Raw genomic sequence first — 14045 nt, 5'->3', positions numbered from 1 at the left:
ACGAATCAACAATTATCTATATTAATGGCACTCAGACTTAGATATTTCGAGTTAATTAGAGGTGACTGATGGTGTCGTCGACCATTTCCGAAACGAAATGGGATAATAACAAACAGGTCGGCCGCAGTCTACCCCCTAGATTAAACACTAATTGGAGTGATGAATCCGCCGACCCCAGATCTCACCTCTGTCAACGACAGTGGCGTCCATGAATCTGTAATAAGCCCCCAGCGATTCGCAGCTAGCAGCTCGCGAGGATTTACATACAAATAAGATGATGCCGATGCTTGAAACGCCATTGTTGCCCCATTAATGCTAGTTTTGATTGCAGGAACTGGGTTTTGACGCAACATTTTAATATTTAACGAATCGCGAAACTAATAATTCGACGGGATGACGTTCGTAATCAGCAATCAGTGCGGCCTGTTTATAAACAATTTCTATTCGGACCGCAATTTACATGTTATCATCTCTGATGAATGCTATTTTCGTGGATTCGCGATTAAAATGCATGATTATCAATTAGTCACCGCGCTTCAAACCACCGCGAATTATTTATACCGCCATTTACATAAGAATACTACAATTAACTCAAATTAACCCAGAAATGTACCACGTGAATAAAAACACTGTTTACCTACTTTTTGAAAAAACGCGTTCCGTGCTTGTAGCGTTTCTTAATCTGAAAGCTGCGACAGTGTTAATTAATCCACTTCTAGGTAAAGAAATAAATTATTTTGCTCACGTTTTGATTGGAGTTTCTAATAAACTAAATAAATACTATTTTCAAGAAAAATAAAAGCTAGCATGCTAAAATTTTAACGAGATAACTTTTAATGAGAAGTAACGACTCTAACATGTATTTCATAATTTAGCACAAAGTTCATGTTTGTCTGTTTTCGTGAAAGTGGAACATGTGTACTTAGGAAGTTTTTATTATGTCCTAAGGGTAAATAATCACAGTTATTCTCCCATTTCTCTGCAGAGAGTGTCATAATATGACATTCTGTACCTGTCGCGCCAATTACCTTTGTTACTATTTCTCCACCTAAAATAAAAGAATTTGCACTGCAAAATCGCACTAGAGAAAATGATTGCATCGAAACCAACAAACGTTTCACTTTACATAATCGTTGTCGTCTTGAATAAATTTATTAATGCTAGTCTATCCTCTCCGGTATTGCATTTTCTTTGTTCTTGCTCTGTACTTCATTACAGCGGTAGCTGAATTTATTGTATTCCTTTTTACCTTTATTAAGCTTTTGCAAACAAAACCAAACGATGAATTGCTCTGGAAAATTAAATTAGATACTCTTTGAACGGAATCATTCTCTGTATTATTTGGATAATATTTTAAAAATAAAATGTAAGGTACGTTTCCATTTTCATTAAGCAAAGACAACCCAAAATAGAATATTTTAATTTAACTAACCGTGTTATTTCGTTTTAGTTGCAAACAAAATGTTCTAACCAAGTCGAGTGTTTATTAAATTTGATATACATGTAAAACATGACGTTTGAATAAATAAATTTGTTTGTTTACAGAAGCTTGAATAAACAAAATGAAATTAACCCAAACGTTTGCTATTCACGTCTTAGGTTCGAGGCAAACTATGACACAAGCATTAAGTTCCTAATAAACCGCAATTAAGCATTCAAAGTGAGATCAAATATGGCGACTGTACAGATATGTAGTGGCCAACGTGTGGGATTTTGCGGGTTAGTTCAGGGAGGGATTAACTCACCATTTAGGGAATTTGTAAAGGTGTTCATTTATGACGTCCTACTTAGCCCAAAACTACCACACACGGCTAACTCGATGATGTATTATTAAACTTAGAAAGACGATTATCGCTAACGTGCTACCAGGGAGACGTTCCAGCCACTCTTTCAAAGAATTTTTTCCCAAAAAAGCGCACAAACACGGTTTAAATTATAAATGCAGCCGGTGTGAGTTTCCACACTGGTGTCATCGCAAACCGGCTGACAGATCTCTTCCTGCTTATGTGCCAACTGTTCTTTCAGTTCCGCAACAACTAGCCCGGTTTAAATATGTATGCGCTTTGCAGGATTTGTGTGAGCTGAAAGAGAGGCCGCCGTTTTATTTTATTTCAGATGTTTTTACACGGGACCTAAGTTTTTGTTTGGAAATAAATTGAAATCCTGTTATTTCAGCGGCGAAATGCTACACGAGCTTTTCTACTTGTTCTGTATAAATAAACAGCTTAAACCACCTAATTCCGCACTAATTTCAGACACTACATTGTTGAACGGAAAATTTGCCCGGCGCCTCCACCAAAATTTACCAACGCAATGAACAAATTAAATGTACGTGTCAGGAAGATTTAGGATAGACTACAATTAGTAATACATTTGAAACTGTAATGTTTAAACATTAAACAATTTTTAACTAAATATTTAAGCTCAAACCGCAGAGGCGAGCTCAAAACGATCGCTCATTTATTTTGCCACAAAATGTGCTGTTCCGCCTAAATGCACGTTATTAACGTAAACTAACATCTTTCTCTTAAAAGGTTTCAAATTGGATTGTGGTGATTGGGGACTGTCTCAAATTGGAGAAGTTCCAATTCGTTTCAAAAGAGTGAATGGCGAATGCGTCTAAGCTGTGTTGCTTCTTAACGTGTAAAATTTTAATGAAATAATTATTTTGTGCAAATGATCTGGTTTGTGTATTCACTGGATGGCACGGCTTTGTATGTGATGCAAGTGGCATATGGGAAAAGGCATGTGTTTAGTAATACCGTGGGTTTGCTGCGGTGTTCACTGCTTTGTAGTTAGCCGACCATCGACCTGTGTTTGCAGGAAATTAGCTCTTGCGGTCTTTTAATTATTTAAGTTCAAACCACTTGAGATACTTTAAAACGAAACATGTCTGGTGTGTGCCATAATGATTGCTCGAAATTGCAAAATCGAAAACCATTTCCTCTGTTTTTAGTTTAAGGATAAAAGAGATATTGCCGGGAGATACATTTTAGCAAGCTACTAAATTTTTCAGGACATGCACAGACTATGAGGCTTTTATTTTAGTATTTCTTTAAAATGTGGAGTCATAAAACAAAAACGACAAACACAGCCACTTGAAACAGCGTCTCTCCAAGTCCTGCAATAATTCTTGCCAACTATTGCCATTAGACACTTAGTGTTCTCGGTTTAGGACGAAACTAACGCAAATTACGTTAATTTTGATTCTCTTGTAATTATCAAAGTTATTATTGACTTTCGGTGGTCGGTCCCAAACTGTTATAACTAAATACATCCTAATAACAGGTAATTAATTTAAGAGACACTTCATCTCCTGGCCATTAGAGTCAGATCGAGAGGCATCTGAATTGTTTTCAATATTAAGTGGAGAATTGGGTGCCACTCATTACACTCAGCTGGAATGCAGTGTGTTACACTCACAGTCTTTAATTTGGAGAATAAGACCGGGACAGCCTACGAACTAACTAAAGCGGAGGAATCTCCATAAAACGACGAACGTTCAGGAGGAATGGAAACCGTTCTTTAGGACCCGAATAAGCGGGCTGTACTCAAATAACTGTCCTATAAAGTCCCACGTAATGAGTTTCGCGTTCACAGGTGTTTGCGTGCTTCTATATTTTAGTTTACCCAAACATTAGGGTCTGGTTAGTAATTATGTGATGATGGGGGGCTAATGCATTTTTCTCAAATCAGACACTTAAAAACACAAAATTTGATATTTAACGGCCGCAGGTGCTGTTAAAACTACAGTCCAAACTTTGCAAGCAACAACAATTAGAGGAATTAGAATAGATTGGCTTTAACAAATTAGAGAACAAGAACCACATAACTATCTCCCAATCGAATTTCATAACTTAATTTCGTGTAACTATTGTAAGCTGCGTCCTCGTCTGCTCATAATTCCGACTGAAACTGGGATGTATTCGTAAAATTAACTAATGCAATTTATAACGCGAATTTAGCTTAGCGTTATCTAAAAACGCATTGTTCTAAAGTCATTAAATAAATGTTCTTTTTAAAAAAGACTAATGTTAATTTGGCGCAGAACATTAGCCGTGCTAATGGTGCTTTGCCGCCACAATAACAAACCCATAATTCTTTTTATTTTTTAATTTAGAGATGGCAATTATTTAATTAAACGAGAAAGCATGATTTTGGAGCTGATGCAGCAATTTAGAACACACATCAAACGTTGTGCATTTGCGCGTAGAGATGACAGGTAAAATGGTAATTAGAGCACTTCATGCAAACTTTTTATACGTTTCTGCTTTTCCATTAACTGGTGCAAGATTTAATATCGTTTGAAAGCACCGCAAACCCTTGCTTAATAGTTTTTCCATCATCGTAAAGTACAGTTTTTTTACAACGGCTCGTAAAACGTAATAAAGGGTCGCGATTGCTGATATGTTCCGATAATTTTTGCTTTGCGTTGTAAAAAACGTCGAGTGATTTCTTGTTTGGCGTTCGGGTTTAGAAATTTCGCGCTTGTCTGTCCAAATTAATAGTGGAATGTTATCAAAGCTGTTTAGCAGCAAACAAATTCCGTTCGCTCCGAGCAAAGGCTTGTTCCATTAGGTTTTTCTCGAATGATTAATTTCGGAATTCAATTAGGATTAGAAACGCGATATAATCAGATCGATACTCTGGCCACAATTAAGACTGAGGTTGTGGAGCAGGTGCATAGACCCGCACAGACATCCATTATATGATAATGAACCTCATCCCTGTTTATGTATTAATGAAATGACACATAAACGAGGGCTCGCAAACACCGCCCAATATCTAAATTTGGCTAATTGCCTAAAGAGGATTTAATGACGTCGCGGCTTCCAATTATCCGGATAGAGCTACAGTGACGTATGCACCTCTTCGACTGTATAATTTCCTTGGCAATCGGATGAACACCTATACAATTTATTGTCAAATCAATCTGAAATGACAGGGTAATACATAACTAACTAAACGCCGGATTTGTCGCCAATTACAGGCAGATTCGTTAACGAATGTCGATCGGAGATGCTACCAATCATTATGGGGCTGCTGTGTCAAAATCTAGGCCCGGCGCTATCACATTTCAGCGAGACGATTTTATATTTAATCTAAAAGCGCCATTTCTTCCGCTCACATGCCCCACTTTTAATTTTTAAGTCATGAGTAAGCAGAATTCATCTCAGCGTCGACATTTACGATCAGGTTTAATCTGATCTTCATGTCTACTGCATTATCCGGGATTAGAAAGCGGAAACACCCCTCATAAAACACATATACCGGCAGTGCTGACAACGTCATAAATTCAAAATTTTACTGTCCAATAACCGCATTGATGTCAAAAGCGTCGGAGCCTCCGTCTTAGGAAGTATATCAGTGCGGGATGACTCACAGGGCGAGTGTATTTTTTTATTAAGTATTAAATTTAAATTTCATTGGGTTAGCGTTCCTATGCATACAAGACGAGGGTTTTTAGGGGTAAGGTGTTTTATTTCAGACATCAAAGTTACGCTTGATCATGTTTTATATGGTGCTGTTGATGGGGTATGTATAAGCAAAATTTTTCAAATATCTCCCTCGACGGAATAAATGAAGCGGGGAAAATGCTCACGGAGAAAACTCTAACTCGTTTAATGTTACTCCAACACAAAAATACCAAAGTGCATTTTACTCGATGAATAAAATATCGCGCCCTCGATACAAAATGGAAAACATGAGCTAAGATTTCCAATTTATTTCCTATTCATGCATGTAGCAAAGTTCGACTTGGAGCAACTTTACGACAATGTACCGAGCCTTCAAGAATGAAACCGAAATTTCCGAGTCGCACCCTCATAATTAGATGGCGCGATATTTTATTCATAGGGTAAGCAAGGTGGGCCCAGATCATAACCATACGGACCAAAACGGAATTACTCTTCCCACGGCTTTACTTTCATATATTCCATTCTAAGCCCGATCGTCAACTGCATTATTTACGAGTAAAAAGCTCGGTTTTATGTGAGCTGCATATTTATACATCGTAATGAAGTAAATCTCTCGAATTTTCCCCCACTCGAACATATCATACGCCACGTATTATAGATCAGTAAGAAAATAACTGCTGACCTACATCCAGTTTTATGAAGTTTTCATAAGAAGTGCGTCTGATGGAACATTTATGATTCATGAAGCGAGGACAAAAATCTCGAGCGATGATACACTGAATAAATTGCCATTTAAATAATCAAAAATCTCAGCGACTTGACAAGATTTGCGACGAATAAAAGTGCATTAAATCAGGTGTTAAAATCTACTTTAGAAAGAATATAAATGTTATATAAACTTTTAATATTATCCAGTAAAGCTTAAAATATCGCTAAAGGGGTTGCGAAAACATTAGCATTACTCGTGAGAAAAAGCAGCTGGGTTAACATTGGCTTTTATTTCAGTCCGTTTTCGGAGTGCAACTCTCTCTCTTTTAAAACTGAAGCAGCGAAAAGCACACAGAGATAGCTTCATTGGCAGTGAATAAAAAATATCATTAATCCATAATCCCTGAAAAAGCGTGCTTTAAGCAATACCATTTTTTATCGACCAATGAAATTTATTGCATAACTAAAAAACTGTTTGACGTTGTGATGCGGTTTTAATTAAAATAGAGGTTTGCAAGCCATTGTTATTTTTATCTTCTAAGTGAATAATGATTACGGTTTCATTAAAATATTTTGCTTCAAGATGGAAATTGTGAAATTTCCTGGCTGCGCTTTCTGCAAACACAAAATAATGTTTGTCGACTTTAATTAATCTCTTACTTTTTTGTCTTGAGAAAATTCAATTAATTATAGCTAAGCAAATATTTATTGCATTAGCATCCCAATTGTGTTTTTGGATGATTTCAATTAATTTCCTGGTCACAGTTTTTGATTGCGTTATTTCATATTTTTCTTCTGCTTGTAAACAAATGCAACGCCTTTCTACCGTTCAAACTAACTGTAAACATCCACTTTATTAAAATATTAAACGGGAGTTTTTTTCTTAAAAATAAAATTTCTGTTTTTTAAAATGACCCCATTTATTCATTTTTATTTGACACAAAAAGCGGGTAATTCTTATCATCTGACCAACTGACAACTGTTTCGTGGGGGCTTCGAGCAATTCCTGCAGTCGTGTAAGTGACATCATTTCCATTCGCCATTATTTCCTTTTTCCTTTATTGCTCCTAGTTTTCCACTCGTGGCTGAATACAGCATTCCAATTTGCGATAGGTTTAATCCCGTCTCAAAGTCGCGCATTTCGTAAAACTTCCTTTCAGCAAAATTCCATTTTTCAGACAATACGTACAGTAAAAGCAACTGCGTATATGGCCCCAGAATCATCTCTCGGTTTGCGGCAGCGCGGAACTAACCGGAAATAGAGTGAAATTCTGCCGCATATGAAGTCAGAACTGTGCTTTCTTGAAAACGCGACGTGAGCTCGCTGAAAAGCCCTCCAGAATTACAACTTGCGCTTTGCCCTCCGACACAACAAAGACTCGAGCCAAAGCTGCAGCTTAATGAGCTGGTAACGAGTTTTCACTTAAGAATTGATTCGTGATACGTTTTAATGGGTGGTTAAAGTCGGCGATTCCGATGGTTAGTGTGACTTGGTTTATGGACAGGGTGCAGTAATGGACAGTTAAAGGGGATTTAATCACTGTAATGTTGGCACGCGAGACAAAGACGTAGGTTGTACATTCCAAGGCAACAATGGGTTATTTCTTTTGCCGCATCTATTACGTGAAATGAAATACCAACAGAAAAATTCCGAGCGCGACAGTTGTGTGTAGTTAGAGGAATCTCCAGAATTCATGCGAAAACGTAAATAAATACGAGACGAACGACGACAAGCCCAAAACCCAGATTTGTTTCACTTGACTATTTCGTAATTGGATCCGGGGGAAAAATACAAAAACCTGTCCAAAAATATTTCTAAAATTACTGTTGAGCAAACACTCACTTTAGCAAAGCATGTTCAAGAAAATTGCAACCAACACCGTGGTCTAAGTGTTTCAAAATTTGCAATTTTATCATTGTTTAGCATGCAAATTTTCAAGCGACAAGTTGATGAATAACGCGGAGACAGTTTGAGAGATTATATTTCAGATTCAACACTTTATAAAATCTTTTAAAGATTTTTCGCGAAAATAGAATTCAATTTTCCCACTTGTGGTATCTGGAAATCTGAGCTTTTTACCGAGCAAACATAAATATTTTCTCTTATACGTGAAACAAAACTCAAAAGAATAACTCAGCCGGTGTCAGCTTTGTTTTCTCATGAAGTTTTTAGAAGTCGGCCTAAGACTTTTGCCATTAAAACTAGAATAAATATAAATCAGAGTGCGATACGCCTCCTTACTTCGGTATGAAATTGTGCCAGAACTTTTGCATTAGGTTGAGTTTTTTGCTGCCTATCCATTGCTGTCAGTGAAGTTGGCAATTTTAATAGTTTCCGACTCGAGGAACTTGCATTAATAAAACAATCTAAAACGGATTGCGCTGTGTATGAAAATTTATACAGCTTCCATAATTAAGGATTTTTTTCTCTAAAAAGTTTTGTATTTCTTGTCAAATTACATATTCATTTCCCTTCTAGATTAGACTCGCTTTCATGTAAATTTGTCACAGAGCACCCGTCCTGCTACTTGATATTTGCAACAACACCAACAACAAACACCGCCCCAACACAAAACTTAAAATAGCGTTGCAGCCAGTGCATGGAAAATGAAGCCGACTTTTTGCTCACTGCGGGTCCATAATACAGCTGAAGATAATAGCGTATCTATTTGATATAAGAGCGTGTATTCCTGTCCCTCAGAGACCTATAAACACTTAGTTGGTACCGACGATCGTCTCTACGTGTTTGCTGAAATAGGTACGGGTATCATCTCTACCAGACCATTACACGCTACGCGATTTCATAATACAACCAAATAGACACGTGGAAATTGCTTAGCGTGCTACCGCGATTAAACTCATACATGCACGACAAGCCGAGACGACATTTTGCCGGAAAATTCATAAATAAAAGCGGAAATTGAAGACGCGAGATCGGCTTGATAATGCAAAACGACGAACTGATGGATAGTGGATATCGCAACCCTAACACCACCACGTCAGAGAGAACATAGCACCTCTGTCTACGAAAAATTACTGCGTTCTCACAGCTCAGGAGAAAACCAATTTAAGTGTTTTTAAAAGTGTTAAAATCCTTCTACAAACGTGTCTATAGGCGATACTATTACACAAAGTTGTATTCGCATTGAAAAAAATATTGAAATAAAACATTCCAGCTGGCAAACAACTCTTGTTTTTTGGTCTTATTTAAATTTTAATTTAAGGTAGAATAACTCGGCAGTTAAAAGAAAAAACTAAAGCAAACTTTCAGATCAAATTTCAGTCTAAAACGTTTTTAAAAAAACTTTAGCGTTTAGCTTTGAATTGAGACATTTCTTTGAATTATTTATACAAAGTTATTTTTATGATTGATAATATATATCTACAGATTTTTTATATTTACTTAAAACCTAATTCAATATTGATGTTATTACGGTAATAGCAAATAAACACAATGAATTCAGCACGCAAGTACTAAATAATAGAATATTTATTCCCAAGGGACAGTAGATTATGTCACGTGATTGATTTCCATATCAATATCTTTTTTACGTCATACTTTTACATACTGGAATAAACATAAGTCATTATTTAAACTAAGAATTTTTAAACTATTATCCTTTGACATAAAATAATTTGGTTTTCACAATTTCTTCATTTGAAAAGAAGGCATAAGACATGTAGTGTTTCACTAGCAGTTGCCCACGGCTTTGCACGTATGTTCACACAACCATTTTGACACACAGAAAAGCATTGCAAAACATAATATAATAAAAAGTAGAAACACATAATTTTTTGTGAACTTTAAAACCGTGACCCAATGCGAACCGGAGAAAATTTTGCTTTTTTTCATAATTGCAAACTCATTCCCTGTTTAACCCTTTTGTGGATGTAATTTTCAAAAATTCTAAAACACATTTTCTTTCTTTTTAACCGTAAGTCTATATGCCAATTTTCTTGGATATGATTTCAAAAATGAAGGACTTTTGCGTTTAACTCTATTGGAGGTGAGATTTCTAAAAATGCTGAAATATACGTCTCTTCTTTTTTAATCGACTGTGTAAGATTGATATGTATAACTTTAACAATAAAAAATAAAACAATAAAATTTATATGTATAATTTCAACAATCAAGGATTTTTGTGCTTAACCCTCTTGGAGTGGAATTTTCAACAAACCTGAAACACGCGTTTTTATTTTTAGACGAACGCTCAAATACTAGTTTTCTTGGTTATAACTTCAAAAAATGACAGATTTTTATATTTAACCCTCTTGGGGGTGAAACTTCCAAAATCCAGAAATTCGTCTCATTTCATTTTTAATGGAAAGATTGAATAGCATTTCTTATAAATATTGCTTCAAAATAATAACGATTCTTTATGTTTAACCCTTTTTGGGGATTGAATTTCTGAAAATAATAAAATACTTGTTTCTTTATTTTTCACCGAATGCCCAAATAAATTTTTTTATAGATATCAGTTAAAAAATGACGAATTTTGATATTTAACCCTTTTGTGGGTGGAATTTAAAAAAAAATGTGAAAAACGGGTTTCCTTATTTTTTACCGACTGTCGAAATACCAATTTTCATAAATATAAGTTCAAAACTGACGGATTTTTATATTTAGCCTCTTAGGTGTAGAAATTCAAATGTTCTTGAACATAAATTTTTCAATTTAACCGAAACTCAAGTACCAATTGCATGGTAAGAAATTAAAAATTAGGGATTTTTTTATAAATTCCAACCCCTCTTCAACCGCCTTGGGCCCAAATACGAACTTTAATTAATGGAAATTCAAAAGTTACGAATTTTTATACATATTTTATTACGCCATTTAACCCTCTTAGAGGTTGATTTTTCAAAAATTTTGAAACACGTCTTTTTTCTTTTGTAACCGTAAGCCCAAATTCTAATTTTCAAGAGTATAACTTTAAAAAAGACAAATTTTTAATCAAATTGTAAACTCCCCTTTTAACCTCCTTTACTGATTAACTGTACAAAAATCCTGAAACACGTCTTTCTTCTTTTTTTAACCAAAAGCCCAAATACTAATTTTCAAAAATATAACTTTAAAAATGACGGATTTTTATTCAAATTTTAACACTCCATTTAACTCCCTTAAGGGGTGATTTTCCAAAAATCCTTTCTTAGTATATGCCTATGTTATAAAGACTACCACCCCCAGTGAAAATTTCAGGTTTCTATACTCGGCCGTTTAGGCTGTACGTTGATAGGTCAGTCAGTCAGGACAAGCAATTTTATAGATTACATAGATATCGTGTGTATCTGTTTAAATTACTCAGTGCTATCAGTTTATGTCCGACCACAGACCAAATACATATTTTAATTAATGCCATGTTACTTAATCTGAGATACGATGGATAAAACAATTTTTAGCCAGTAGCAAACTTACGGCTCATGTTTTTAGATTTATATTTAAAAGCTTCCAAAGCAAAAAAGTCATAACTGCACCGAGCAAACGGATCAAGCCTCGAGAAAAATTGCTAAACAGTGCATATATTGACCTTTAAAGGGCAAACTAATATATCAAAATCGCCGATAACCGAATAGCCTGTACAGACTATTGGAAAGTCTGGGCTCTAGAGAATTTACAACAAATTTCTCTCCACCGAACACGAAAAAAAATCTGGTCGTTTTGTGGCGCTATTCAGTAATAAAAATATCGCCGGTCACGAAAGTCGCAAACCTTTCTGGTAATGTATTGATAACCAAAATGCGGTGTCATAAAAGCCCCACAGTACATTAAGTAATTAGCCGAAAATTGAATGTAAAGATAATAAAAAATTCCGGGCGTGTGCTGGAAGTACTCTTACCGAAGTACGCAATAAAACCCGGGAAAAAATGGTTAACAAGGCTTGATAGTTTAATTTAGAGGGTTGTTCGTGCAGACTTTAGTTTAATGGTATATTGTTATCGAAGCAATATGTGTCGGCCTGAATTTTAATTGGCCGTAACTTTTTTATGAAACACATTTGTCTTAATAAAAGATAATAACAAACGCGGCTAGATGCATAAAACGGTACGGTTACTGTTATAATAATAACCGAGACTGACGACGAGTAATGAGAATTGAATAATGTTGCCACTTTGTTACGAACTGATTTATTTCACCTGTGCTTTTATGGGGGTGTTCTTGTTAATAGACTCGACTTTGTATGTAAGCAAATATTTGCTCAAATCTACTTTCTCATAAACGGACCGGAATTGCAAGCGTAAATAGACAAAATGCTCGCTGCTCATTTGCACAAACCCCTTCATAAATTATCCTTGGAATAGGCCTGAAATAAATTTCGGAACAGTTGCGCTTCTTTGCCAACACAATTGACTTTGAGTGGTTGATATCATCAAAGTATATGTATTATCAATAATCGGCCACAAAATCAATACCAGGTATAATAATTTGAATGTAGTTGCCACCAAACAGAAACTCAAATTTTACATGACATCAATGACCGTAATAATGTGGCATCACTTTGTCAAATGTTCCACTACAAAATGAATAAAATCTCTCCATCAACCGCTATTATAATTGTTTCGATCGTTATCTACTTTGAACCACCGGCCAATATCTATCAACAACCGAAATATATCCTATCAGAAACATATTGTAATAATAGTAACATATATAGCAGTAATTTATCCACGACTAAATTAAGCTTTATCATGAAACGTTTTCTCACCTGTATATGGGGTACCCCGACCCCTGCTGGAACCAGAAGACCATGTATACTTTATCATGGTTATTCGGCGGCGTCACATCACACGGTAAACTAACACTTTTTCCTTCGACAGCTTCAATGTCTTGAGTCACGACCACTGGAACAAGAATTTACGATAAGTACAGAAAGGGGCACAGATGAAGTCAATTATTCAGAGGTGCGGGTTGTCTATGCCACAAATCAAACGTCCAAATAATCGATTAGTGTGCCCTTGGGCCCAATAATTGTGTTATTGTGTGTGGAGTGATAATTAATTACAATAAATTTTAGCAAATTTTTTGAATTAATAGTTGTTTGCAGGCCGAGTGAATAGGAGTAATTAATGAGCGGCTATTATGCTGAATTCTCGTGCACACTAACATCACAAAATCACTAAACCCCGGTAAACCTTAACAGATATAAATTCATCAGTTCGAATGTATTAAACCGATCGTTACTAAACGAGTTTACGTATAATCTACACGCACATCTGAAACGAGCTGTACACATCCATTTGGGCCGGCTAATTAATTAGTGCCAATTATGCATTCAAATTGTCGTTTTCTGATTTTTGCCATATTTGCGTAGTTTTCCGTTTCCACCAAGTTGATTTAAAAAAAGTTTTAGTCATTAATAACTGTCTCGGCTTGCTGTGTTTTATTCCAATTTGTATCAGAAATGTTTGTAACATGTCGGATTGTGCGTGATCCCGCTGTCAGAAACGCAAAAGTTTTAATTCGATTTTTCCAACAAACAAATGCAATTATCAGCTGGGCCCATACCATGGCACATTTGCGAACTAGGCCGAGGACAAAAGTCCTGTTGAAGCATATCATGCATCCAATCATTCCACAGTTACACAAAAGCGATACTCGCAGTAATATCCGCTGGTATGAAGAGCTAAGAATTCGACAGCGAGACAGTGATATTACACATCATAAGTTAGTAGGTATATATACAGGAGGTCAATGGAAAAATTCAATTTTCCGAGTAGGCGCTCCAGATGCTCCGAATATTATTCCGATTATTTTTGAGCTTTCTGGAGCGAAAAACAAGACGGTCTCGTCTTACCGTCTGACATCGTTAATTACGTGCTGTTGTAGTTAGCACTACAACTCTTTGAGCCTTTGAAACAAATCGCTTTGGCGTTGGCTTAAGAGTTTTGTTATTTTCTTACCGTTTGGATAATTAAAATCGAGTT

The 14045-nt window shown here is 35.8% G+C and overlaps 1 protein-coding gene across 3 annotated transcripts in view; it reads right to left on the bottom strand.

Moving 5' to 3' along the window:
• Positions 1–14045, bottom strand: part of side-II (sidestep II) — a 142605-nt gene that overhangs the window by 58283 nt on the left and 70277 nt on the right. For all 3 annotated transcript variants that reach the window (XR_010333309.1, XM_015982027.2, XM_064355350.1), the window contains exon 3: positions 12827–12962. Coding sequence is in view for 2 of the 3 variants with exons in the window: in XM_015982027.2 (XP_015837513.1) it covers positions 12827–12962 (136 nt within the window). In the remaining variant the exon portion in view is untranslated. The remainder of the gene's footprint in view (positions 1–12826; positions 12963–14045) is intronic.

Source organism: Tribolium castaneum, chromosome 3, assembly GCF_031307605.1.
Source record: "Tribolium castaneum strain GA2 chromosome 3, icTriCast1.1, whole genome shotgun sequence".
NCBI classification, from domain to species: Eukaryota; Metazoa; Arthropoda; class Insecta; order Coleoptera; family Tenebrionidae; genus Tribolium; species Tribolium castaneum.
This window is presented reverse-complemented; position numbering and strand designations above follow the sequence as displayed.